Consider the following 25,968-nt stretch of genomic DNA (forward strand, 5'->3'; position numbering starts at 1 on the left):
CGTCCAGCAATTGAGCGTTTGGCGAGGAGCAAATGCATCTGCGCATCGGTTACAACCGTCTGAGACATACGTGCCATGAGCAGACGCGAGCGGCGGATGTGGGAAGTGGAACGCCGTGATATCCGTGCCATGGTTACAACAAACTACAGAAGCGAGAAAAAGACAGACTCCAACACACCCCTGGCTAATAAGCAACTTGACTTCTTCCCCTGGTAACAGTCTGTGCCTGGGCGGTGGCGCACACGTGCAAATCAAGCCAAGCTGCGCCAGCGATTCGGCGGTGGAGCAGGTCAATTCTGCCGTTCATTGCAACTGGAACTTTTGCAGCCATTATAGTATCCAGTACCTTGGCTCGGTTAGTGTCTGGTGCTCTGATGACCATGCAAGCCGATATCATGCCATGGTAAGAAGCACTGGGACGGTAAAGGAGTCAAGGACGTCAAGGACATCCCCGAGACAGCCTACAATAAGGGCTGTGTATGTATTCACGGTCAGCTCTGGAGGAGACAGGTTACACGGGACGACCTCATGGGTAGTTCGTACCATCAGCACCAGCACGGGTGCCCCCGGACTGTTTAGTCCCATTTCAAATACTTGGGGGTTCTTAAGCTTGGCTGTTGCACCCACTTCGTTTCCATAGCCCTCCTCATTACTCCGTGTTCCCATGTCCTTCCTCGTCCTTCCTCCCGGCTCCTGGGATGACTTGTGCAACCGAAAAGATTGAATCGACACTCGTACATACGACCTGTGCATACACACATGCAACACACACTTGGGCATATGCGCATCAGTAAATCTGTAGCCCCCAGTGAGCAGGGTCTAGCTTGCTCGAAAAAAGGAGAAGAAAAAGCAACGTCCAACGAGGCCTAGCCAACGAACCGCTAATCGGGTACTCCGTGGTCGGTGCGCGGTCATGCCCTCTTCTGCTTCATTCTTGGTTTGTCTTGAATCCAAATTCCCCGCAAATCTCTGCAGCTGCCAAGCTGTGCTTTCTCGTATTGCTGGCATCTTCATCCATACAGCCCTGCGGGCGGGAGTGGCTCTGTTGGACCTGCAAGCCAAAACGCCAGAGGACGGTTGGCGACCTGCTGGCAACTGGGGCTCCGAGCCTGATTTGTTACCATCGATTTTGCCATGTTGCATATTTTCTAGGTCGTTCACCTCTCGCCTCGCCAAGGATTCGAACTAATGAGCAATCTAGGCGGACCAGATCAGTGTGCCGTATTGACATCGAGACTGCGAGGCATTTCCGAAAAAGAAAAAGAAAAAGAAAAAGAAAAAGAAAAAACTGGCCATACTTGACTACCAGGGTGCAGGATACTCGCCATCTAGGTGGCAAGTCCGTCATCGAGGTTCCGATTCCTCACAGGGGCAAAAACGACAACTCTCTATTTCCGGTACGGCAGGCGCGGCAGAACATGGTCTGCGATGCGGCCTTGCAGAGACGTCGGGTACCGTAGGCGGTTGTGTCACCGATTGATCTCTGTTTGTGTTTCCCAAAAAACCGCAAAGAGTCAGCTTCTCTGACGCTCAGCTCAGCAAGGGGACCTAGCTTCAGGTAGTCACAGCAAGGCTCAAGCCCTTGATATGCCGTGCGACTTGGTCGTCGACTTGTGTCCACATCCTGTTCGGTTCGAGATGTCGCAAGAAGCAATCAAAACAAAATTCATGTCGCCCGCCGCCACAACCCGGACCGAGTTACCAACTCTCAAAACGAATGCCGATGTGCTACCAGCTGAAGTTTTTCTACGTTGTCCAGGGATAGGCCGTTCCTCTGCCAGCACCATGCGTGCCGTAGATTATGCAGGCACATTGCATAGACTGCGTTTTCAGTGTTGCGCCCGAACGAATACCCTACATAGAAAATTGATCAAGCTTGCCGGTAAAGTTGACATCCAGCGGCTGGCTTCCGTACAACACCATGATTTGATGTACAATGTGCAATATCCTACCTAGTGTGCACAGGAAGACACCAGCCGTGCACCAATATAGCGTCTCTTGATTCAGCCAGACTAGACATTGCTCCCTAGCCGTCACACTGCATTGAAGTACATGTAACATCAGAGAACTATAGTGTCTCGGGGCTACAAAATATTGAATATTCATGTCTTTTTATAAACTGTACATCTGCTCGGATGACGTGCTTCCCGTCAAGCGACACACTATTGCCAGGTTTCCCGGGGGTGGTCGCAACAGCACCCACCCTATACCGTGGCGTCGGTGATATTGCAGTGGCAGCTACAATACACGTCCACATTATCCCCTGCAAAGAGCCTCGTTTAAAGGCATCTTCTTCTTCTTGTTCTCGATAAAGTGTGACAAGGCGGAAACCTTTTGGGAATCGAGCCCATCAACGGGAGAGGGTCTGCGCGGGCTCCAAGTCAGCAAGACGAGCATTCACACCTGACAATATGACAATATCTGCAGGGGAGACGACACGTTATGTCAAACTACCCAGCTAAACAAGGTGCGTTTTGCGCCCTGAGCTGTCGAGTGCGTGCCCGGCGACGGACGTGTGCGGATTCGTAGAGACCGGAAGCGCGTGGCCAAAGATGGCAGAGTTATGCGTCACTGCGTCCTACATGGCCCAGATACCACTTGGCTCTTATCTATGGCGGTGTGAATGCCTATTGCATCGGGACCAAAGTCGACTTTCCATGCATGCGTCTTCTACTTTGAGATAACTGCACATTCACACATTCAAACGCCCAGACTCTGCGCTGACTGGTACTATTAGCTCTCGAAAAGGGAAAGGGAAGTGTTGTTTTTTTTAAAAAAAAGAAAAGGAAAGAGGAAAACATATGATTCAACAGCTGATTGATCAGTGTAGCCCAATCATATTGGTTGTAGACATAACGAGATTTGCGCATCTATTACGCAATCTGTCATCCTGTCCGCCTCAGGCCGTGGAACAAATTTCCAGGAGCAGCATTGACGTCCAACAGGGAACAAGGCCCCCAGTACGGAGTAGTTCAGGTGTCTAGACGTATATTGGGGTATAAAAGGATGGGTGCATCGGGGCATTTCACAACCCTGGGTTCCTGCAGGAATCCCTGTACTGCAATCAAGCAAGACAATTTATGCGTAAAATAATTGCATTGATATAAAAAGGAGTCATAGTCTCGTCATCATGATAATGCATAGCAATACCTCCTTGATACCAGGCGTCATGCTAACCGAAGTGAGTCTTGGGTCTTTCCAAAAGCTGTCCGTCGAGCAGGATGTCAACCTTTTCATTATAGAAGCACAGCAGTCCTGCAATCCCGGCGCTTTCATGAGTAGGCAGCCTGTAATACCACACCAAGTCGTGGTGCTGTTTCCCGTCCACGACAATGTCGTAGTACTCTGCGTCGCCCTTGTACGGGCATTTCGTGATGAGGTTGCTCTTACGCAGGACGGCGGGATCGACTGCCCCCGGCGAGATGTAGTACCTCGTTGGAAGACCCGTCTCATGCAAATGGACAGATGAAGTGGCCTTTGCGACGGTCTTGCCTTCTACTCTGACTTCTACTGGACGTGAAGAAGGCAGGACATCTATTCGCTTGAAGGGGTCCTTGGGATGTACGTATACCGGGACGTCTTCTTCGAGCCATTGATCTGTGACAGCTGTCAGAACGAAAGAGCTTGCAGAATGGACGAGGTCTTACCCATTGCGCCAAACTCCAGGCGCACGAGGCCTGACAACGCGCCGAGGCTCCTGTCATCCGTGAATCGGACCACGCGATCCGTCTTGGTCTCCTTGATGCCATTCCTTGATGGAATGGTAACTTCCACCACGGCAGCTCGAGCAACACCGTCGCTCCTCACCAGCTGTATATCTCTTTTGGAGCAGTTTTTGAGCTCGCTCAGGGGGAAATAGAATTGGGGGTAGGCATCGTGTTCCCAAACGTGCACAGCCTTGGTCGTATCTACGATTGTGGTGTGGTTGTGAATCACACGCACTCGTCGTGAGGCTGGGTATACTTTGCGAGGACCATTTGTGAGTAAGTAGCTGGCTAGGTCGGCAAGACTATAGCTACATGTGAGTGCTTGTGCGCTTTGGGAGTAGACCGGCAGACGTATCCAACGCATGCCATGTCACGTGCATGTAGGCAAAACTTACTTTGAGCCAAATGCTCCCGGTCTCGTCATCTTGAGGCTTTGTGAAGTATACAGATAGCTAAGTGTCTGTGGAAACAAGCTAGAACAGGAACAAGGTCATCTAGACAAAGGACAAACGGACGAAAAACACAAGGGAAAAAAACAGCAGGGAAATCCTGATCGCCGTGGCACCACTCCCCTTTTAAAATGACCATTCGCATCGGCCATTTATGTCAAGTTTCGGCGCATGTGCGGAATAATTCAACCACCACCACCACCACCACCACCACCACCCCCCCGCCATGTTGGCATGTCCGTCTACCCCGCAAGGGTCTGTAAGTGCTTCTCGCGACAAGCCATTTATGACGCAACTTCTCGATAGCTTGGTGCAAGGCAGTGCCTCCCTCTAGCCTTGAGCCCTGGAGCGCGATCCGAAGACCTGTTTGGTAGGGCGAGCGGAGTACAGCACCGCCCCGACAACACCTTTTGCTTGGGCCGCCTTTTAAATTTAGGTTCCATGGATTCCGACTGGGTCCAACACCCAAAAATCCTGTCAAGGCATCCATGCTGTGTCAACGAAGTTGAACAATGGCTATGCGACTGAAGCAACGCTATTGGATGGTAGCATTGCCAGCGGCCACGGCGACTGTGGAACTGATGACATGATGGAGCCGTGATGATGGAGAGGGGATTGGGCACTGTTTTCGGGGTTGGTCGTTTCGTACTAATTTGGTCTTGCGGCTATACAGTCCCTTCAATTATGCAGGTCATCGTCATTCTTGTAAGTCGCTTATCCCTGTTGACAGAATACAAAATACTTGGGAACATGCCCAGTCAGACTGTTCTGAATGAGCGGCCAAAATCCGGGAAGCGAAGCGATTAGTTGGTGTTTTGTCACGGCATGGGCCGAAACAAAGCGCGAGTGCGTTGTTGCCATCACCGCGACACCGACTCATAATCTCTGCTAGTCCGGATATCGAAGCAGCTAGTCTTGGCTTCATGTGTGTTGCGTTGTATGTATAGGAATTTACGACCGTCGCCTTGCTGTGACGCTCGGTCTGAGCGATCCTCACCCTGGCGAGCACAGTCGGTGAAGGATTGCAGGCTGCGTTCCTCATCCACAATTCGAGCCACGAAATTAGATTTGAAACACATGGCTGACTGACTAGTGATGATACAATAACTAGAAATGACCCCAGGTGTGGTCACGTCGTGTTGCGGCGTGTTGCACAGAGTGCGCGATTTGTGGTAGGCCTGTTGGTTGGTCAAGCCCTGGTATTCATTGAACCGACAACATACCGAGTAGGATAGCTCGATTTTATTTTTATCTGTCATAAATGGGGCGCAAGGAAAAGTACCCCGGAGAATCCTGTCTTTCATGGCATTCTAGGTACCCGTTAGCGAATAGTGAGCAGCAGAGCTTTTCCACGACGAGTGAGGCTTCATTGTCTGACTGTCGGAGCGTGACGGAGACGTCGCTTACACAGAACCTGCTGTGATGCCTTTTGACGTGTGCTGCCCGCATTGGCCAAATTCATTCATGCGCTGCTATGCTCTGGATGATTCATACACAGGGCAACCCTGACTCTTGAACTTCTGGTTTCGTGAGGACTTGACCAGGATTTTTGAGGTACGTGAAGCCGGAAATGCAAGGAAACAAGCATTAGAAATTACATGTGGCTCAAGAAGCGAAAGCGTGAGTATTGAATGCTTCCAAACCAACCCATGATACCGACTTTTGTAAGTACATGCGCAATATGCTCCGACAGAGCCCGCAGATCGAAGCTGATGGTAACACTGGGCAAAGAACCATCCGCTTCAATGTGATAAGTAGAGCCAAGGCTAGGAAGATCCAATGTCTTGGGCCATTTTTGGTTGCACCTAGGAGAAATGGTCATATGACTACAAGAAAAACCACAGCGGCTGATCATCTCGATGCTATGACCACTGTGGCGATTTGCGTCGAACACCAACTGACAAAGTGTGTCTGGCAACAGAATTTCTCGGGCATAGCGAGTGAATATAAAGTATGCGAGGATCTTCAGGTAGCTGTAGTGTCGCCCGAATGAACAAAAAATTAAACCCAAGTCTTCAAAAAAGCAGGCGAACTGCTCTCCGTGGTGGCTAGAGTCACACCTTGGAACGAAACACGGCTGTCAAGGTGACTAGAGACTGGGCACTTGATGATGAGTTAAAGGATTGGGTCCGTTCTCTTCAACCCGTTCGCCCTTGGCTAGATCTCAGCAGGACTACTTAAGTTTTAGTCTCACAAACCAGCGGATGGTTGCCCACTGTGGCGAGAGCCGGTGTCTGGGGAAGTGCTTGGGACCGTTGTATAGGGCTGAGGCCATTTTGTTCCTGATTTAGCCCGAGGTCGGATGGAGAGAAATCACCATGTCGGCCAGAGTTGCCGGTGGGTGGTGGTTGCTTATCAGAGGACGACCTCTCCGCGTCTCCACGCTTCGATCCAGAAAGAGACTTGCTTGGATCTGCGGAGCGGCAGACATCCAGATGTAGTATGTCGGGTGAGCTCGGTAGGCCAAACCTGTCCCACGAACGGCACGTAACGGCAAAGAACTGGCTGGCTGACTGACTGGTACAGGATAGTTGCAAGTGCCAAAAGACCCGCCACCGCTGACGATCACCAGTTCTCAAGCCTGTATTTTTTGTGGGTTCCTCAGGTAGAGTCTGGTTGTTGAGGCGGACCGGCAAGCCCAACCAACCGCACTCACAATGGAATTGTACAACCGTGCACGGGATATTTTATGCCCCAGGTTTTTAATGTCGAACCCAGCAAAATCAGCATCTTCATGCCCGACCTCAAAACAGTCGAGAGAGCTTTACACCTGCAAGCCATGATAGAGATTGGCAACGCCGCACGGCCATTGATCCCCACCCGATGTCTTCACCAAGCCAGTGGTTTGTTGAGGCATTATTCCGTCGCCGTATCAGGGAACTTGCGATTGACACCAAGGATATCTGGAACTGCCCCGACACGGCAAGGGACATCACCCGTTCACCAGGATCAACTCCATTGGTAGTTGCAAGGAGAACAGCATGGCACCAGACCACGTTTGTCAATGTTGGGGTTATTTTGGCGTCGGCTGCCCCATTCAGCCAAGAGTAGTGGACAAACAACAGGATCCGCTTGCAATGTTGCCGGTCCATCTGGATGCTGCGTATTTGATGGTGTGCTATGGCTATCGATTCGAGCCCCCACCCCCTCCCTCAGCAACTCGTCGCCGGAGTGTCATGAGTGTTTGCGTCGGCAGGACTCTGAAGATAAAAAAGCCGATGGAGAGCGGGACTACGATATACTGTGCCGGAGACGGGTGGTTTTGTTCTTGTAACAAGTTTCATCACCAAGCCTTGCTTGGTTGAACCCCGTCAACTACCTACCTAGGTACTTATCTCTAGCCTGTCCTATCTTCCTGTCTGTCTGTATCTTCAACTGCGCAAACCATACCTTCATCCACGGCTCAACAATGAGGCCCTCGGTTGTTACTAGTGGCCTCAATTCACTACGGTCAGTTGGCTCACGACCAACAGCTGTATTCCAGGCACCATGGACGGCAACAGCCATTTCTAGACCTGCCTTGCAGTCAATGGAGCAGGCCCGAACTGGCGCTACGCTGGTAGACTCGCCGACTGCGGCCCACGATCAACCCGAAGTTGTCGAGAACACCGCTAGACAAGCCAATGCAAAGAAAATTCTTCAGGATGCCGTCGCCGCCACGGGTCCGAGGCAAAATTGGACACGACAGGAGATTTCTGCCATTTACTACCAGCCTTTACTTGAATTGGCACATCAAGCTGTGAGTCAGACCCATCCCGATTGCCCTCGACTTGGCTTTCCCCCCATCTAGGCATAAGCACCAACATACTGACGCACGTGGCTCAGAGTCTTGTCCATAGGCGATTCCACAGCCCAGGCGAAGTTCAACTCTGCACATTGATGAACATCAAAACTGGCGGCTGCACCGAAGATTGCTCGTACTGCGCCCAAGCCACCCGTTACCAGAAGGGCACTGGTCTCGAAGCCAAGCGTGTCGAAAGTGTCGAGTCAGTTCTCGCAGCCGCCAGGACCGCCAAGGAAAATGGTAGCACCCGCTTCTGCATGGGCGCCGCATGGCGAGACATGCGCGGCCGCAAAAACAACCTCAAGAACATTACGGAAATGGTAAAGGGCGTCAAAGCCATGGGCATGGAGGTCTGTGTCACGCTTGGCATGATCGATGCTGAGCAGGCGAAGCAGTTGAAGGAGGCTGGGCTAACTGCTTACAACCACAATGTTGATACCAGTCGAGAGTTCTATCCGTCCATCATCACGACGAGATCGTATGATGAGCGTCTCAAGACGCTGAGCAACGTGCGGGATGCCGGTATCAATGTCTGCTCCGGCGGCATCTTGGGCCTCGGTGAATCATCCGAAGACAGGGTTGGTCTGCTTCACACCGTTTCAACATTGCCATGTCACCCAGAGAGTTTCCCGGTCAACGCCCTTGTTCCTATCAAGGGCACGCCGCTGGGAGACACGACACCGATTGCCTTTACGAGCATGCTGAGAACGATCGCGACGGCGCGAATCCTCATGCCCGCGACCATTATTCGTATTGCCGCTGGCCGCAAGACCATGTCAGAGGAGAAGCAGGCACTGTGCTTCATGGCGGGTGCCAATGCTATTTTCACTGGTGAGAAGATGTTGACTACCGATTGCAACGGGTGGGATGAGGATAGCGCCATGTTTGGCCGATGGGGTTTGGAGCCAATGAAGAGCTTTGATAAGAAGCCCGTCGAAGGTGCTGGTGACATTGAAGCCGGCAAGACATAAGTACAGAAATCACATAGAATCAGCACAAAAATGAATGGAAGAAGAGATTTTAAAATATGATTACGCAGTAATTTCTTCATCTTATAGTTTGCTCGGCTCGTTCAACGGTAGTGATGTTAAATCGCCGACTAATGGTAGTTGCGCCCCGTCAACCCGCGGAGACAAGTCTCTTGCATGTTGCTGCTCAAGCCACTCCTCAATGGCCATGCACAAACCACGGACCTCGGAGCCTGTATTTGCGGCATGAAGACATAGCCGTACTCGGTCTGTGCCTTTGGGAACTGTCGGCGCAACGATGGGGCGCACCATGTACCCTCTCTGCTGACAGTGTCGAGCCAAACTCCTTGATTGTGCCGAGAATAGGGGAATGATTGGTGATTCCGGCGGGGAGGTGTTGATTCTGAATAGTTGGGGTGGAGGATTATGTTTCTCACAAACGGAAAGAAGAAGAGCGTGAGTCTCCTGCATTAGAGATATCAGGTTGGTCAAGAGACCGTCTGCTTGTCCGCTCTTCAAATGGTCGTAGACGGTTTGGATAGCAGTGAGCATGGGGTATCCCATTGCCGTGGTGTATATCAGGCTGCGCGCGTAGTTGATCAGATAAGACCGGGTAGCCGGCGTACAAAGAACAATAGCTGGGAAAAGTGTCAAAATAAAAACCTGCCATGACATCTGACGAGCCAGATGAGAGAAGAGAAGAAAAAAAACTCACCTCCAGCGCAACCCATTGCCTTTCCAAACGTATGCACCCGCGCCCATACTCGCTCCTCCAGCCCCAGCTGGCACACGAGACCCCTTCCTCTCTCGCCCATCCAACCGGTTGAGTGCGCCTCGTCAACAATTATGTGCCCATTGCCTCGAGCGAGATGCTTCTCCACGCATTCGACAATTTGCTCGAGTGGAGCGGCGTCACCATCCATGCTGTATACGCCCTCTACCGCAACAAACACGTTTGTCTGCCCGCTCCTCACCTTGTGGCCGTCTTGTCCCCTGAGCAAGTCGCTCAACACCGCGTCCAGGGGTCTTGGCCCAGAGGATTCCTGCAGACCAGACCGGTCCACGCAGTTGTGCGCAAACGGCATGGCCCGCGCCCTGCTCAGCTTCATCCCGTCGTGGACACTGGCGTGTATCAGCTCGTCGTACACGACGTAATCGCCAGGCTGCGGCGCGCAGCTGAACAGGCCCGTGTTTGCCTCAAAGCCCGAGTTGAAAAGTAAACCCGCCGGTGCGCCGTGAAATTGGGCGATTTGAGACTCTAGATTCTCTGCGGGAGCCATGTTGCCATCCAATAACCGCGATCCGCATGATCCCAACGAGAATTCATTTGAGCTCTGAAGATGTGAAATGTAAGCCGTCCTGACATGCGGGTTTGTCGAGAGAGACAAGTAGCCGTTGGATGAGAAGTCCACCACGCCCGGTTCACGGAGAGTCAGGCGACGCAGACGGCCTTGGTGCTCTCGACGCGTGAGAAGCGACTTGAATGTGTCGTCTAGGCGGCTCCTGGAGGGAGTCATGATTAGTGCCGGTAGGACGAAGCCAATTGACTCATTTTTATATACATATATTTTATTTTTAATTTTCTGGAAAGGCCGGGAAGGATTGCTGCGGAAATGCCAGTGCACTCAGTGATAAGATCTCAAGCTATGCATTAACACATGTGGGCTGGACAAGCCCACGGCCCCATCGTCTGCAAACCATTGAACGACCATGAGCGGTTAGCGCTTTGCAGAATTCAATTGAGCTGGCACCGGGCAACTGGGTTGTCGTTTCAATCCAGCCCAGGAAAAAAGAGCCTCTGGTAGTTGGCCATCCGTCCGATCCCGGGCGGCCAACGCAATTGACTCAACGTGAATTGCCTGCGCCATGGGAAGACGTCGGCGGTTTTGGGTGTCTTCGGCTCAACCACCTTGTGAAGCGGCTTAAGCCCCTGTGCTGGAGATTGTTGGCGGCGGGCCTTGGGCCTCTGTTCTCCTTGGAGACTGGAAGATCGGAGTGGTTTGCAGCGCCAAATGGGCACCTGGGAGCATCCCCACACGATCCATGTGGATGATGCAGCGAAGACTACAACTAGGTCACAGTATCCACAGGGCCCCGGGTAGCAGCTGGTGACGTCAAGTGACATTAATAATAGTGAAGATTATAGCGTTTATGATGTACAGCGTTTTGTAACCTAGATTTTTATGGGTACTTATATTATTACATAAAATGCTAAGGGATTAAGGTACCATGTAAACTCAAGCTTTCAATTGGTTGCTTATCCCCGCAGCTACATACCTACCTAGGTACCTACTAGTAGGTAGGTAATTGTAGTCTTCGCTGCTTTAGGGGATAGAACAGATCCAAGAACGGAGTACCATGTACCTTGTACCGTCCATGTACCTCGTACCTCGTACCGCCGGTTCGCCGCGACCCAACAAAACACCGCGATGCCGGCCCTTGTATAACTGCTTGGTATAACTGCGCACATCCGAGTTGATCCAGTTGCTCACGACGTTGCTCAATGCCGTGCTTGTCAACTTCTGCGCCAGAGGCCGTGATTTGCCTGTTGTAGTTGGACCTCGAGGCACCATGAAGTCGCCGTTGGCCTCGCTGCTTTGGCGCTCCCTCCGTGTGTACCAGGTGTTCGGCGCGAATACAGACGTCGGCAAGACCATTTTCACCACGTTGCTTGCCCGGACGGCCAAGAAGCTCTGGAAAGAAGAGCATGTGGCATTTCTGAAGCCTGTTTCTACTGGCCCCGGGGACGAAGCTGATGATCGGTGTAAGTCTCTTTGCAGCCTCATTCTATCGTCAAGTGCCGTGACTAACAACAGCACACACCTTTTGTATAGATGACTGCTCTTTGAACAAACTTGACACTGCAGGTTACATCTAATTAGATTGAGCAGGCATATAAGCCGGTTTGCACCAGGAGTAGCCCGCAACACCCTCTACCAATATGATATACCGTGCAGCCCTCACACCGCAGCCATCGCATCTGGAAGAGTAAAAGAAACAAGCCCGCCAGTCGCAGCCCAAAGACCAATATAACTAACACGGTGATAGCCCATACCATCAGAAGAAGAACTATTGGCCAAGTGCCGTGCCTTTGCAGCCCAATGCGCTGCTAGAAACGGATGGCTGTTCATGGAGACGGCTGGAGGCGTACATTCCCCCGGACCCTCTGGCAAGACTCAAGCCGACTTATACATGCCCTTGCGCGCTCCGTCTCTCATGGTCGGCGACTCTCGGCTCGGAGGTATCTCGCAGACAATTTCGGCCTTTGAGTCTCTCCGGATCCGCGGCTACGACGTAGAATCCGTGCTCCTCTTCAAGGATGACAGCTATGAAAACTATCGCTATCTCGAGGACTACTTCCGCAAGCAACACGGCATTCCCGTCACCAGCTTGCTACAGCCGCCCGAGAAACACGACAATCCCAAGCAGGATGCAGACGCCATGGAGAACTACTACCATCGCGAGGACTTGGCTGAAATCACCGGCCAGGTACTGCAGGCATTGGACCGTAACCACGCGGCCCGGTTAAGAAACCTGGATACAATGGCCACACGAGCCAGCAAGCACATCTGGTACCCCTTTACGCAACAGAGCCTCGTCGGACCCAAGGACATCATGACCATCGACTCGGCCCACGGCGACTACTTCCAGACGCTGGCGCCGCCGGCCGCGACCCCGTCCCCCGACACGCCCGTCCTCCGCTCATCCTTCGACGCCTCGGCATCGTGGTGGACGCAAGGCCTGGGCCACTCCAACCCGAAGCTCACAATGGCAGCCGCGTATGCCGCCGGCCGCTACGGCCACGTCATGTTCGCCTCGGCCGTCCACCAGCCCGCCATGGCCCTCGCGGAAACGCTCCTCGACGGCATCAGGAACCCGCGCCTCAACCGCGTCTTCTACTCCGACAACGGGAGCACGGGAATAGAGGTCGCCATCAAGATGGGTCTGCGGGCCGCGCGGAAGCGCTACGGCTGGGACACGACCCAGAAACTGGACATTTTGGGGCTCAAGGGCTCGTATCATGGCGATACCATGGGGGCCATGGACTGCGCCGAGCCGGGCATCTACAACGAGAAGATTGAGTGGTACCAGGGCAAGGGGCACTGGCTCGACTACCCTACCGTCCTGTGCAGGGACGGGAAATGGACTGTTTCCGTGGCCGACGGGCTGCAGGAGAGCCTCGGCCGGGGAGGGACGTATAGTTCGCTGCGCGAGATATTCGACGTCGCGGGCCGCGAGGCAAACGGCGAACACGGCGTGTACAAGACATACGTCACGTCTGCGCTGCGACGGCTGAGGAACCAGGGCCACAAATTCGGCGCCCTGATGCTGGAACCCGTCGTCCTCGGTGCCGGAGGCATGCAGTTTGTGTAAGTGCCCTCCGGAAACAAACTACCGTCCTCCCAGTTACTAACAGAGGCCCGAGTGACCCCTTGTTCCAACGAACCCTCGTCAACACGGTCCGCGAGTCCCCCCATCTCTTTGGCGAGTCGGCCCTCTCCGCGGATGAAGCCCAAGACCCGAATGAATGGACCGGTCTCCCCGTCGTCTTTGACGAAGTCTTCACGGGTCTCTACCGCCTCGGCCGCTTCACGCCCTCCTCCTTCCTGGGCGTGCACCCTGATATTTCCGTTCACGCAAAGCTGCTCACTGGCGGTCTTGTGCCGCTATGCACGACGCTTGCATCGGAAAATATCTTCAAAATCTTCCTAAGCCCCGACAAGACGGATGCTTTGCTCCATGGACACAGCTACACCGCCCACCCGATTGGATGCCAGGTTGCTTTAGAGTCGGTGAAGGAGATGCAGGACATGGAAAACCGTGGGGAATGGGACTGGGCAAAGACGCGAGGATGGACGCAGCATTCTGGTCAGAGTGAAGCGCAGATTGATGTGTGGTCTACGTGGCCGAGGGAGTTTGTCGAACGGCTGTCCCGCCAGACGGACAAGGTGATGGGGGTATGGGCTCTGGGCAGCGTCTTGGCAATCCATTTGAGAGATGAAGCTGGCGCGGGATATAGTAGCAACGCCGCACTGGGGTTGAGGGAGAGCTTGGGTCTGGGTAGAGCAGACGGAGAGGGCGGCCCTTGGAACGTGCATAGTCGTGTATTGGGAAATGTCTTGTATGTAATGGCTAGTCAGGTAACGTCCGAGACGAGCGTGAGGCAGCTTTCTGAGCTATTGACGGAGAGCCTTGCGCGGAAGAATTAATTCTAATGACGATGCTTTTACATACAGTTACATGGCAATCCTTGATGCAACCGCCATCTCTCTCTCTGGGCCACCCCCCACTATCCCATGACTAGATATGGGCCCATAGCGACCATCAAGATGAGAGGACTTCAAAAGCCAAAAGAAGAAGAATGCCCATGGACCGAAAAGCCACAAGTCCAAGCCCACGAGCAGCACTCCCCGTAACCGTGGCGGTGCCCACACTGCCCGTAGGATTCCCAGTAACACTCGAATTCAGAGATGCCGCGGCACAATAATCCTGCCTTTGAGTGCCATTGGCGGCAGCAGTTGATAATGGCTCCTCTCGCCTCACTAGAGTGGGCTCAATTTTCGCACCCACATCCAGAAAGCTGTCCTGCAGCAGCTCCAGCATGTCCTGTCTTCTCATGAGGCTGCTCAGGAGACCCCTAGCGACGGAGGAGCCGCACTCATCATGCTTGTTATGGTTGTGCTCCGACTCGTCTCGCTTGGAGAAGTGAACCCCGGCAGTTGGAACCCAGCAGTTATCTTGAGCACGGCCAGCACGCAAGGCGCAAATCTCTGTCTGTCGACACTTGTCGGTGCACTGTTTGTCGGCTTGCCAACCTCGGGACTTGCGAGCCATGTAGGCGTCGAATTCGGTCTGGTTCTTCTCAAAAGCGACGGTGACGTTGTGCCAGAAGGCGGGGGATAGCTCTGCTTTGGGCTCTGTGAGACGGGGCTTGATGATTTCAGCATAGGCCTCTTTTGCCGAGTAGTACTGCTTCCACGTTGGGCCACTCGTCTGGAAGCTCTGGTCGTCCATATCGGCAATGTAAGTTTTGGCATCAATGACTTCAAAAGTCTCTGCGTCTACGTCGTAGACTTTGAAGGACGGCATGCCGGCTGTGGGGGTTAGCGAGGGGCAAATGTAGGAAATCGCAACGGCATTTTCGTGAGTACGTTCAGTGTAATTGGAGTAGCTGATTTCGAAATGGTCAAGGTGGGTGTGGCCAAAGAACATGGCCTTTATGGTATTGGAGTAGCGGTTGACAATCTGATCGAAGTAGTTGGAACCGCCGGGCAGGGCGTCTGCATCTCCCATTGGCATGTGGCCGATGATGTACACATTCTCGCCGATCGTCTCCGCAGCTTCGAGTTCCTTGACCAACCAGTTAAACTGGCCATTGGGATCTTTCTCAAGCGCTTCCTGGTACAGAATAAAGTTGAGTCGGTAGTACATGTTGGTGTTGAGAGAAATAATGCGAAGATTGCCCTTGGGGTACCTGGTGGAGTAGGCACCAACGGCCCGGGCCTGTACCATGGATGAGTTTCCAATCCAGCGAGACCACTGCCTGGAAAGGCTGTCATAAACCCATTGAGTTTCATTTCCTATGGACACGGGCTCAAAGATGTTTGGTGGGTGAACCTCGTGGTTACCAGTAGTTCCATACACAATATCGAGGTTCTCAGTCATCATCTCATACGAGTGTTGGATGAGGTCTTCGTTATAAGACTTGCTGGTATTCCAAAGACCGTGGTCGACAATGTCGCCAGTGAAGAGAGAGAAAGCAGCATGTGGAAAATCCTTTTTGATGAACTCGTACATGCTCTTCTCCAGAGTAATCGGAGAATCACATGCGTGATCGCCAAATGGTCCCGCGGGATTCTTCGTCTTGCCCGGCTTGTCACCCTCAGTGTAGGATCGGCAGCATGTGGGTTTGTCACACTTGGTGTTAGATCCCTTCTCGTACAAAGGGTCGACATGAATATCCGAGAAATGAACGACCTGGATAATCTCTCTGTCTTGGTCTTTGAGGATCTTGTCCTTGGGCCCATGGCAAGACTTCTGGAACGCAAACTCGACATTCCATTCATCGATTTTTGGGGCATCGCACACTCCGAGGAAACTCATACAGAAATGGATAGAAGAGTCGGATCCAATTTTCATGGTTCTGATTATAGAAGCAATCGAAGGTGCCTCGCGCTCGACAACTCCAGTGCAGAATTCCTCGTCATAGGACTGCAAAGCATTAGGTTTTGCGCAAAACAAATTGTGGTGCAGCTGGTACTGACACTGCTTATTTTGCAGAGCTTTTTGCCCAGGAAGATGAGGGCTGCGTCTCCAGTCTTGACCAAAGCCTTGAGGACTGAGAGAACCCTCTGAATCATCATCGTGTTAGCCCTCCCTACTAACCGAAGTCCACAAGTAAGGTGGAAATGCGGGAACGCCAACCTTGCAACCGTTACAAGTATCCAATTCACCAAGTAAACTGGTTAAATCTCGAGTCTCGCGCGCCCATGTCCGTGCCTCCAATGATCGCTGAAGCTTCTCGTGGTCCAACTCTGCCGCTGTCAATCCAAGATTGCACGCCACCAACGCCGACAGTATGGCCGCAAGACGCATCTTTGTTATTGCCTTTGCGTATAAGATGCGGTAACACACGACCGGCAGCGAAATACAAAGGCGGAAAAAAAAAAAGAACGGGAGAAAGAAAGTGGTAGGATATCATGCCGCAGCGAGAATCAAAAGCAGGAGAAGGAAGAAACCAACACATTGAATGCATTACCCCATGCGAAAGGTCCACCAGCTGATTTCGTCTGGGGTAACATGGAAAGCTCCAAGTTGAAGCCTGGCATCGTGACCAGGCTCATCCTGAGCTGAGCTAGAAACGCCAGCGCCACCGGGACCTAACTCAGTACACACTAGCCAACCTACTCAATTTAATGTATAATATAACATATTAGACTCGATATTACGGGGCTGATGAATCATCAGAGGGCCCCCAAAGGTCGATAGAGGGGCAAGATGGTGGTGTTGCTGAGTTAAGGAATCGAGGATCCTTGGATGCTAGCATGGGTCTAGGCACACGGGTACGCGAGCATGGTTACTAGGATGCATAATTCGCCACATGCAATAGACTTTACTCCGTAGTACTTGTTGGCACCTGTCAGGCACCTGCCAGGCACTTGCGACTAAGCTGATAAGCCAACCTTCCAAACCTGGCTGTCGCCCTGCTCTCATTCGTCTGCGCCGCCAGTGACCAGACAGCTTCGCTTCGCTTCGCTTCGAGCTTGGCCGGCTCAAGCCTCAAGTGCTCCATGTCGCCCCCAGCCGAGCGTACGAATCAGCCAACCAACTGGGGAGCTGGCCGCTACAAGGCCCGCCAAGTGCTCCATCTGGGTTTAGTGGCGTCGGAGACAAATCGACTTGGACATGGAGTAATTGACCAGACCAGACGGCTCGATGTTGCCAGGGCGGCGATCTTCTTCCAGATTTCACACCACTAAAATTTGAGGGCACGCTAGGCACGCCTGGCTTCAGTACCGGACATACACTTCGCTGTTCATCAATCCATTGGACTACGTACTTAAGTATGTATTGCACCGGACCCTCTTCGCTTCCGACCGAGCCTGCCGGGCAACAAAGGCTGGCACCCATCGGCATACGACCTAGCCATTCACATCGGGGTATACCAGCCTCCAGAGGTCTGATATCTCCATGCATGCACGATGCATCGCATTAACTACGACGACGGGCCAACAGCCAACCGTGACAGTATCTGAGTATCCGATGGCACTTCTGTGAGGGGCGAAGCATACATACTTATTGAAAGTCCCTAGCTATATACTTCGACTACCCCTCTGTCTTTCTGGGGGGCATCCTTGGAGCCGTAGAAGCCATTCGCTTCGTACATGACTAGCCTATTGCCCAGTTATCCCTTTGACGCTGGAGCGTTGTTTTCCTCCTCCCTTTCTTTCCACTTTCTATCAATCCTTTAGGCTTCATTGTTCGGCATTCTTTCATGTCGTTGCCCTTGCCACTGGTCGTCCTAAGACGTCTTCTCACTTCACATTCCTCAACGCTTCTCCATGAGTGGCATATCAGCTTCTTTCAACCCTATCCCAAGCAAGTGAGTTAGGATGCAATGTTGACATTGGTCTACGGTGGCTTCCCATGGCACAAGTGGCGTCATCGTCAAACTCATCATGTCTAACACCACCGCGCTCGTTCCATATCGCATTAGTCCAGCTCTTCTTGTACCCAGCCACAGTGCAATTCATAGCCTACATTCAGATAAGCCACTTCTGGACCAGCATGGACCGCTACTCGCCGCACTCGAGCTAGACCGTCGATGTCGTTGCTCGACTTGACAATAAACTCGCCTTCCTCGAGCGCAATGACTCTCTTAGCGACCTTGGCCGCCATCTTGCTATTCCATATGCCTTCTTGAATATGGTTGGTCTCCATGATGTCTATCGCCCGCCGTCGCACTTCCGGGTCTCGGCATTTGGAACTTAGGAAGAAAAGTGCTGGCAGTATGCCAATTTCCATATAAAATTGCGGTTGGTTATCAGCTGGTGCATCTGCAACATCAAGCCCGCCAGCCTCTGTTGCAAATTCGACCATTTCGCGGAACTGATCTGTCCACAAATCCCACATCGATGGATCCTCACGGTCGGCTTGATTCAATGCCGCGATATTGATATACAAGTATCGCTTGTGTAGTTCTAACAGTGCAAACGCCCGCTTCTCTGTTGAGTTCAGGCTGTTCCGGTCAACGGTCCTACAAAACTCATCAAACGCCTCCGTCCAAGCGTCGAATCGGATACCCAAGGCTTTGGATTGCGCCATCGTCATATCGCGTCTGTATTGCAAGGCCAGCTTGAGCAAAGAATCCCGTGCCTCTTGGATTGACGACAGTGTTGGCTTAGGTGTCATAGTTACCATGCGAAGCTTTAGCATGGGCGAAATGATGTCGGCAAGCTTGTGATCAATATCGCCTCCGATAGCCTCAGACCGAGTTAGTAAGTTGCAGTACGCGTTTAAGGCCTAGAGCTTACTCACGAGAAAGACTTGAGTCGATATACGAGCAAAAAATGCCTCCACAAGCCTAATAATGGGCTCAATAGATATTCCCGTAGCACCACCAACGTATCCCCCTTTTCTGACCTGCTTCATAGCCCCTTCGATCATTCTACAGCCGTATTTGAAGAGGTACATGGCATTACTTATATTCCTCCGGAGAATCTAGTAGCATAGTCAGTCTTGCGACCTTCAGTTGCCAGCTGACTTGCAATTCTTACCTCAATGCAGATAAATATTGTGCAAGAAACAAGTTGGATGTGGAGATACGACGGTCGGTCAGCCCCGGATTTAACAAGCTCGCTAATCGCCAAATTGTATTGACGCAGGCCATATGACGTTTCACCACCTACATCCCGGCTCCAGTATCGCTCATGATACGATGACAATGCAACCAAAGCATGTCGGATGCAAGTGTTAGAATGGGCTAGTTGGAGGACCCGGCTGCTCCACAAGTCGTCTGGCATGAATGTTCCGAATTGTACGGCAGTGCGCTCTACGAAGAACTGCAATGCTCGGACTTCTTGGGTCGTGCCGGATGATGAAGCAATGCGAGTCAGAGTCAGAGACGGTGTGGTGACGCCCGTCGCCAGAGGACTATCATATCCGTCGCAGATGCGGCCAGTCTTGCAGCCTATAGGAGACTGTCAGCCTGCCATCTTGTCTGACAATCGGCTTCTGAGGTTAACTCACATCTTTCACACGCGGGGCGTCCCTCGTCGCACTTGATCCTCCGAACTAAGCTCAGATGTCAGCACTCTACTCCATGTGATAAGACAAGACAGAACCCTATGCAGACTTCTATTGGACACTTGAATTAGTATGAGGATTTCAGCGGAACAGCGGAACAGACATTAGACTAACTTGCATGTTTTGCAGCCAGTCCGGACTTTGGGGGCCATTGCCCTCTGGCGTTCGCCTGGTTTGACTCGAGGCATCCTCAGCAGGGTGCTTGTGTCATCGAGACACGTTCAGATACATGTACACTTTCGTTACAGCATTGGCTTATTTTGCCGATATTTGCGCAATCTACACATGGCACCCGTGTACTGGTTTTGCGCAACGGGTGTGCCATGGACCATGAGGGCGACGTAAATTTCAAGACGAATCTCGTAGAGTGAAGTGGACAAACTCTACTCCACGTACATGTTGGTGGTAGAATTCCCCACACAAAGGACAACTTCAGATTGGGGAAGCACCCTGGCTGAACCTCCACTTCACATGCCGAACAACGGCACATTCCGACACTGTAGTGCACTGGGTTCTGCTCTGAGTTGCTCCAGAGTCCATAACGAAGTAGCTGTGCTGTGAGGCAGGATTAATAGCCCGTTGTGGGGGATTGGGCCGTTGTAGACCGTGGCGATTTATTTCCTTGGCTTCGGCCAACGTTGTGCATTTGTATCGTATTGTATTGTACTGTACACATGTTGGTTGCCAAGGCTGTCATGGCGATCTTTGCTACGGAGTAGTGAAAGCAGGAATTGCCACTTCTAGCCTGTGTCGGGAACCTTCCAATTGACGGGAACGACCCGATAAGTTACCTGTTCCCTGTCAAGCCAGCAAACACGCGCCATTCTGGAGCAATGCTGTTCCTCGTTGAGAAATACTGACCTTAGGCATGGGATCGAACATTGCGGAATCCAATATCCAGCTGTCTGATGCGCCTACCAGGCACTGACCGAGGCGTATTTGAAAATCCAAAAGGACTTGCCTATCCCGTATGTCGTACTATTATGGCCACTTTCGATTTGTGGCTAGTGTGAACATCACTCGTCGCTGAGTTGATTTATATTTTTCCCGAGTATGTTGAAGTACACCCATTTTAATACAGATGCGTCCAGGTTACAACTGGGCTCAAATGAAATAGCAGAGGACACTAGAACCCTGATTGCGTTGGCGGGGCTTCTGAAAGTCGACCTGATTTTCGCCAGAAAGATACAGAGCGTCCCCGTATATACCATGCTTTGGTTTCTCTTCTCTTGGTACTTAAGTAGATAGCTGATTGTGATTTGATGCTACAAACAACTTTTGAGGAGGAAGGAGCGACACCCGTTGGCCCCATAAACAAAAATCCCAGGACATTAGTCAGCGTCAAGTGAACAAGACTACTTTTCACCGTTAGCTCACTGAACCTACGAAGACGCAGTCTCTTCCTGCATCACAGGACTGACAACCAAATGACCGAGCTTTCGCAGCGAACCGAACCGACTCATCTGCCGTGTGTCTGCCATCGGAAGTGGCCTCTGTAAGGTGCACAAGGACAGCAAAATACAAAATGGTAGGCTGCAAGCTGCTGTTGACGGCTAGGCGCATGCCGCACAGTGGATTCCAGCGCTCCCAAATGTTGGGGCCCCAGATGAACGCTAACCTTGTTACTATAGGTATCAAACAGTCCTGCTTAGCGGGTTCTTCGATCCGGGGACACCGCGAAGTGCCGCTGATGGACTCCGGCCTCATGAGCTCCCCACGCCATCGGATCAAGGCAGGAACTGTGTCGTGATTGGTGTGTGATGCGGCAGAAATAGACAGAGGCGGCCTGCCGATGTCTATTCCCGAGCAACCCACCCTTTCTGTCGTTCCGGCTGGCCAGTCCGCACAAGCTGCATTCCCCGCGACGTTGGGCGCTCTCCGTGTGGGGATGATCAACAGCCAGTTATACACAATGGTTTGTAATTTGACGATGAAAATGAAAATGCTGCCAGCTGGGCCAGGCCCAAGGCTGACACATGATGTTTCACCAGCAGATTCTGTCCACATCTTGTAACCATCGAAATAACCGAGAAAGGGGGCCGAGACACCGGAAGAATACAAGGGAGAGTTGAAGCCTGCGGGGTTCGGAACTTGGAAGTTGGCCAAATCAAGCCACGGGACCTTGCTAGTATATATATGGCGTTGGCGTTCTAGCTAGTAGTAAGTCATGGCGCATCTCGGGCCACAGCCAGCTTTCCAAACATTTCAGCGCCGAAACTGCTGTGTTGCGAGACCACCATTGCGAACCAAACTTGACATCTGCGAAACCGAAGATTGATTGTCAATCTTGGCATGGCACTGACAGAGTACGTGTTCAGCCCATCGGCCGTGCTGGCCATTGTTGGCTTGGTATTATCATCTTATATTTTCGACTATTTTGTGACGAATGGAAAGCTGCGTGGGATCCCAGCGCCGTTCGGTGCGCAGTTTTCGAATTTATGGCTATTGATGGTTTGCCGACGAGGAAATCGATACAAGACCGTTGACGACTACCACGCGAAGCTTGGCAAAGTGGTGCGCATACAACCAAACCACGTCAGTATCGCCGACGATGCAGCGATTCCTACTATTTACGGTCACGGCAATGGATTTTTGAAATCGTAAGCAACATCTGGTCTCCTGCTAGATGGAATAGATCAGACCACACTACCTGGAGCTAACGCTGATGATTAGCGAGTTTTATGATGCCTTTGTGTCCATTCGCCGTGGTCTGTTCAACACTCGAGTCAGGCACGAACACACTCGAAAACGAAAGATGGTTTCTCATACCTTCTCCGCTAAATCTGTGGTTCAATTTGAGCCGTATATCCATGAGAACTTGGTCTTGTTCGTGCGACAGCTTGACAAACTGGTTGAGCAAAGCTCCCACAGGACACAGGATGGAAAGCCGGAGGCACACCTTGATGCACTAATGTGGTTCAACTTCCTCGCTTTTGATGTGATCGGCGATTTAGCATTTAGTGCGCCGTTTGGAATGCTTGAAAAAGGAGCAGATGTCGCCGAGATTAGGTCATCGCCAGATAGCCCACCGATCTATGCTCCGGCTATCGAGATTCTGAACCGAAGAGGGGAAGTTAGCGCAACGCTGGGTTGTTATCCGCGACTCAAACCCTACGCATCTATACTCCCTGACCCGTTCTTCAGCCAGGGTCTGCAAGCTGTAGAGAATCTCGCCGGTATTGCCATTGCTCGAGTCAAAAGCCGGGTTGAGAATCCTCCAGACGTGGATCGTAAGGATTTGCTTGCCCGGCTCATGGAAGGCAAAGATGACAATGGGCAACCTCTCGGCCGTGAGGAGTTGACTGCCGAAGCACTGACACAGCTGATTGCCGGAAGCGACACAACATCCAATTCGTCCTGTGCTCTTATGAACTACTTGGTCCATGACCCGCGTGTTTTACAGAAACTTCAAGCTGAGCTCGACGCCTCAATCCCTGAACATGTCGATGTACCAACATATGACATGGTTCGTGATCTTCAGTATCTTGGATGGGTCATCAATGAAGCGCTGCGTCACCACAGTACGTCTGGCATTGGACTGCCGCGTCAAGTTCCACCCGAGTCACCCGGTGTTGTTATCCAGGGACACTTCTTCCCCAGTGGCACCATTCTTAGCGTGCCCACCTACACCATTCACCACTCCAAGGAGGTCTGGGGAGAAGATGCGGAGGAGTATAAGCCTGAGAGATGGGAGAATGTCACAACCAGGCAAAAGAACGCCTATATTCCTTTCAGCCATGGGCCAAGATCTTGTGTGGGGCGAAACGTGGCAGAGATGGAGATGAAGCTGATTTTGGCCACTTGGGCAAGACGCTACGCGGTTACTCTTCGACAGGGACCAATGGAAACCAGAGAAGGATTTCTGAGGAAGCCTCTGGGCTTGGAGGTGGGCCTATCAAGAAGGTAGTGTAAATGTATTCTGCTTTTTCTCAAAAACTTGGGTCGGAATTTAGTCCTTGATACATGAGAACTGTGTATGATATTGGATAGCGGAGTCGATGAGAGTAGGCCGTATGGGGTTACATGGCCAATCATTGAAGTACATACAAATCAAGTCTATGCTTGAACTTCTGGAAAATGCTCGAATATTTTACCTCGGTGTTTGCTCCGCCACTTAAACTCTACTCATCAGGCCCCTCCAAAGTCTCGTTTGAAGCTGATATCCATCTTGCTCTCAAATCCGGCTCCTTCTCAAAGACCTTATCAAACGGCCACATGGGCCTCCGGATTCTATGATGACCCAGTCTCTCCAGATCCTGATCGACGCCACCAGGAGTCAAGGCCAGCATCCAACCTTTGGCCATGTCATATAGCTCTGGCTCCAGATACCCAATCTTCACAATTACCACATCTGCCGCTCTCGGCCTGAGGCTCAACTCGGTAAAGTCTCTTTCCTTGTGATACGGCTTCCGCAACTTGGTAAGAATAGCATAGACGGAACCAACCTGCAGCACAACCTCGGTCTCAGCATCCCGGTCCCCGTACTTCATGGCGTAGACTGTGCCGGTCATTGTAAGCGGCGGCGCGTGGATGTCGTCGACTGCGCTTCCGGCCGTGACCGTGACTGTCGCGCCGATACCTGCCTCTACCGCGGTGGCCACGGCCTCTGGTCCCGGCACGCTCGCGTAGATAACCGTGTACTTGGAGCCGGCGTTCTGGAACTCGGGACGCTTGAGGAGCTGCGTCAGGCCCCAGGTAACGTCCCCGGAGCCCCCGGCCGTGGGATTGTCCTCCGAATCCGAAATAAAATACGGCCTCTGTGAGGCTGGAGATGCGACTGCGGCATCGAGACACTCTGCATAGGACCCCGTGGGCGCGACAAATTCAAAATCAGCGTGTGCGTCCCAAAATAGCCTCGCGAGCCGTTCTGCTCCCTTGGCCACGGCGACCTTGTCCCAGCCGGTGGCCATGACGGCGGCACGACTTCGTGGCTCATCTGCCCAGGCGTATCCGACCCATATCGCTGCGTCGATGACACCTGGCATTGATTCCACCTCTGGAACGGCGGCGTAGATGTGCTTTGCTGGTTCTATCCGCGTGGAGGTCTGCTCCCCGGGTAGCAGGATGGGAACAGGAATCCAGGCCTTTAGTGGCCGCGCGCCCGGAGGTTTCGATTTTAAGATGTCGACCAGGTTCCGACACGCCCGCTCTTTTGTTTCCATTGCGTCTTCGTGAGGGGCCATTCGATAGCAGGTAATGAGGTCGCACATGTGCGCTAGTTCCCTGGACACGTTTCCGTGAAGGTCCATTGACGCAGAGACAATGACATGCGGGCCGATGACGCGGCGAACCCGGCGTAGGAGCTCTGCTTCAATGTCGTCCATGCCCTCTACCACCATGGCGCCGTGGATGTCAAACCATAGTCCGTCTAGTTTGTTGCGGGCAACGATGTCGTGAAGCCGATGCAGGATCTCGGCGGTCAGTATTTCGAAGGCATCGCGAGTTACGACACCGCCGGGAAGCGCGTGTCCGATCAAGGCCCCTTTCCATTGTGCATCTTGGCCGAGTGGCTGGTCGGCATGGAGGAACTGGTATCGTTGGATGATTTCGTCACCTCGTCTGGGGTGAAATGCGGGGGCGAGAGTCCGTGATGGGGTGAAGGTTGATGTTTCGCACGCCAGGCCAGCGATGGCGACAATGGGACGACGGACCATGGCTGCGGCTGGCTTTGGCTTACAAGCTGTGAGAATAATCTAGTTTCGGGGGCTTGTGTGCTTGATATCCTGCGTCGGCGAGACGTCAAGATGCACGCGATGAGTCCGCAAGTCATATTACGGGTGTAAGTCGTCTGACGACGGTCACACATATTTGACGAAATGAAATTGCCCGACGGGTCTCAGGATGATTAGAGTGTGGGGGAGTCGAGGCTGCAAAGTGACTGGTCTGGTCCATGCATCTGTTCCTCGTGGAATGATGAATCTGGTTGCTATTGTGTCCTCCACCTAAAATATCCCGCCCAACATACAGGCTCTCGTCTCCACGAGCCAAGTTAATGTTCTTCTTTGTCTAATACCCATTTGCTGCGCGGCGCCGAGTGGTCTTCCTATGCCACATGCAAGCCTGACGTAGAAGCGTTGCGGATCGTCACTCTTTTTGAAAAGCCGTGGGTTGTACGGAACCATCTGCGAAGGGAAGGTGACTGTGAGACATAGCAGTCATTCCCCAATAAGCATCAAAAATTTTTCTGGTCCCGCGTCCCGTTAGGGTCTCGTGGTTTTAATTTCCCGTCCTGCCAAGTTGCCGTTACCGGCAAG

The 25,968-nt window shown here is 52.3% G+C and overlaps 10 protein-coding genes across 13 annotated transcripts; 5 read left to right on the top strand and 5 right to left on the bottom strand.

The window, feature by feature from the left end:
• Nucleotides 1-510: 510 nt before the first annotated feature.
• On the top strand, nucleotides 511-1,485 carry J3458_004338 (uncharacterized protein). Its single transcript, XM_066118156.1, has 2 exons — nucleotides 511-1,152; nucleotides 1,202-1,485. Exons 1-2 carry the CDS (start codon nucleotides 914-916, stop codon nucleotides 1,458-1,460), a joined length of 498 nt encoding a protein of 165 aa, XP_065976756.1. The 5' UTR covers nucleotides 511-913; the 3' UTR covers nucleotides 1,461-1,485.
• A 1,687-nt stretch (nucleotides 1,486-3,172) lies between these two features.
• J3458_004339 (uncharacterized protein) lies at nucleotides 3,173-4,131 on the bottom strand (the record flags this gene model as incomplete). Its single annotated transcript, XM_007809887.2, has 3 exons — nucleotides 3,173-3,597; nucleotides 3,648-4,009; nucleotides 4,103-4,131. The coding sequence occupies 3 exons, from the start codon at nucleotides 4,129-4,131 to the stop codon at nucleotides 3,173-3,175; spliced, it is 816 nt and encodes a 271-aa protein (XP_007808078.2).
• Nucleotides 4,132-5,828: 1,697 nt separating this feature from the next.
• J3458_004340 (uncharacterized protein) lies at nucleotides 5,829-6,149 on the top strand (the record flags this gene model as incomplete). The annotated part of the gene is made up of 1 exon (XM_066118157.1): nucleotides 5,829-6,149. One exon carries the CDS (start codon nucleotides 5,829-5,831, stop codon nucleotides 6,147-6,149), a length of 321 nt encoding a protein of 106 aa, XP_065976757.1.
• Nucleotides 6,150-7,270: 1,121 nt separating this feature from the next.
• BIO2_1 (biotin synthase) lies at nucleotides 7,271-8,954 on the top strand. The gene is made up of 2 exons (XM_007809886.2): nucleotides 7,271-7,895; nucleotides 7,982-8,954. Exons 1-2 carry the CDS (start codon nucleotides 7,566-7,568, stop codon nucleotides 8,909-8,911), a joined length of 1,260 nt encoding a protein of 419 aa, XP_007808077.2. The 5' UTR covers nucleotides 7,271-7,565; the 3' UTR covers nucleotides 8,912-8,954.
• On the bottom strand, nucleotides 8,955-10,701 carry J3458_004342 (uncharacterized protein). Of its 2 annotated transcripts, XM_066118158.1 has the most exons (3): nucleotides 10,471-10,701; nucleotides 9,624-10,411; nucleotides 8,955-9,546 (listed from the first exon to the last, which is right to left on the bottom strand). In XM_066118158.1, coding segments are annotated over exons 1-3 (1,344 nt in total). In that variant the 5' UTR covers nucleotides 10,473-10,701; the 3' UTR covers nucleotides 8,955-8,992. The 2 variants fall into 2 exon arrangements, with proteins under 2 accessions (XP_065976758.1, XP_007808076.1); XM_007809885.2 differs by having other exon boundaries at nucleotides 9,624-10,701.
• Nucleotides 10,702-11,275: 574 nt separating this feature from the next.
• On the top strand, nucleotides 11,276-15,816 carry J3458_004343 (uncharacterized protein). Of its 3 annotated transcripts, XM_066118160.1 has the most exons (4): nucleotides 11,276-11,670; nucleotides 11,800-11,896; nucleotides 11,957-13,278; nucleotides 13,335-15,816. In XM_066118160.1, exons 1-4 carry the CDS (start codon nucleotides 11,480-11,482, stop codon nucleotides 14,116-14,118), a joined length of 2,394 nt encoding a protein of 797 aa, XP_065976760.1. In that variant the 5' UTR covers nucleotides 11,276-11,479; the 3' UTR covers nucleotides 14,119-15,816. The 3 variants fall into 3 exon arrangements, with proteins under 3 accessions (XP_065976760.1, XP_065976761.1, XP_065976759.1); XM_066118161.1 differs by having other exon boundaries at nucleotides 11,276-11,672; nucleotides 11,743-13,278; XM_066118159.1 differs by having other exon boundaries at nucleotides 11,957-14,538.
• Nucleotides 14,234-16,379, bottom strand: J3458_004344 (uncharacterized protein; the record flags this gene model as incomplete). The annotated part of the gene is made up of 2 exons (XM_066118162.1): nucleotides 16,334-16,379; nucleotides 14,234-16,260 (listed from the first exon to the last, which is right to left on the bottom strand). Exon 2 carries the CDS (start codon nucleotides 16,046-16,048, stop codon nucleotides 14,234-14,236), a length of 1,815 nt encoding a protein of 604 aa, XP_065976762.1. The 5' UTR covers nucleotides 16,049-16,260; nucleotides 16,334-16,379.
• A 1,742-nt stretch (nucleotides 16,380-18,121) lies between these two features.
• Nucleotides 18,122-19,431, bottom strand: J3458_004345 (uncharacterized protein; the record flags this gene model as incomplete). Its single annotated transcript, XM_007809882.2, has 3 exons — nucleotides 18,122-18,892; nucleotides 18,947-19,129; nucleotides 19,186-19,431. The coding sequence occupies 3 exons, from the start codon at nucleotides 19,429-19,431 to the stop codon at nucleotides 18,122-18,124; spliced, it is 1,200 nt and encodes a 399-aa protein (XP_007808073.2).
• Nucleotides 19,432-22,006: 2,575 nt separating this feature from the next.
• J3458_004346 (uncharacterized protein) lies at nucleotides 22,007-23,621 on the top strand (the record flags this gene model as incomplete). The annotated part of the gene is made up of 2 exons (XM_007809881.2): nucleotides 22,007-22,314; nucleotides 22,388-23,621. The coding sequence occupies 2 exons, from the start codon at nucleotides 22,007-22,009 to the stop codon at nucleotides 23,619-23,621; spliced, it is 1,542 nt and encodes a 513-aa protein (XP_007808072.2).
• J3458_004347 (uncharacterized protein) lies at nucleotides 22,812-25,511 on the bottom strand. The gene has a single exon (XM_007809880.2). It carries the CDS (start codon nucleotides 25,366-25,368, stop codon nucleotides 23,836-23,838), a length of 1,533 nt encoding a protein of 510 aa, XP_007808071.2. The 5' UTR covers nucleotides 25,369-25,511; the 3' UTR covers nucleotides 22,812-23,835.
• Between the last annotated feature and the right edge of the window lie 457 nt (nucleotides 25,512-25,968).

The sequence above is a fragment of the Metarhizium acridum genome (assembly GCF_019434415.1).
Source record: "Metarhizium acridum strain ARSEF 324 chromosome Unknown scaffold_29, whole genome shotgun sequence".
Classification (NCBI taxonomy): Eukaryota; Fungi; Ascomycota; class Sordariomycetes; order Hypocreales; family Clavicipitaceae; genus Metarhizium; species Metarhizium acridum.

Coding starts and splice junctions, on each gene's coding strand:
- J3458_004338 (XM_066118156.1), top strand. CDS start 914: ATGCCCTCTTCTGCTTCATTCTTGGTTTGTCTTGAATCCAAATTCCCC. Junction 1,153..1,201: donor CCATGTTGCATATTTTCTAG/GTCGTTCACCTC, acceptor TGAGCAATCTAG/GCGGACCAGATCAGTGTGCC.
- BIO2_1 (XM_007809886.2), top strand. CDS start 7,566: ATGAGGCCCTCGGTTGTTACTAGTGGCCTCAATTCACTACGGTCAGTT. Junction 7,896..7,981: donor TTGAATTGGCACATCAAGCT/GTGAGTCAGACC, acceptor CACGTGGCTCAG/AGTCTTGTCCATAGGCGATT.
- J3458_004342 (XM_007809885.2), bottom strand. CDS start 10,425: ATGACTCCCTCCAGGAGCCGCCTAGACGACACATTCAAGTCGCTTCTC. Junction 9,547..9,623: donor GGCAATGGGTTGCGCTGGAG/GTGAGTTTTTTT, acceptor CACTTTTCCCAG/CTATTGTTCTTTGTACGCCG.
- J3458_004343 (XM_066118160.1), top strand. CDS start 11,480: ATGAAGTCGCCGTTGGCCTCGCTGCTTTGGCGCTCCCTCCGTGTGTAC. Junction 11,897..11,956: donor CAGCCATCGCATCTGGAAGA/GTAAAAGAAACA, acceptor ACACGGTGATAG/CCCATACCATCAGAAGAAGA. Junction 13,279..13,334: donor GCCGGAGGCATGCAGTTTGT/GTAAGTGCCCTC, acceptor CAGAGGCCCGAG/TGACCCCTTGTTCCAACGAA.
- J3458_004347 (XM_007809880.2), bottom strand. CDS start 25,368: ATGGTCCGTCGTCCCATTGTCGCCATCGCTGGCCTGGCGTGCGAAACA.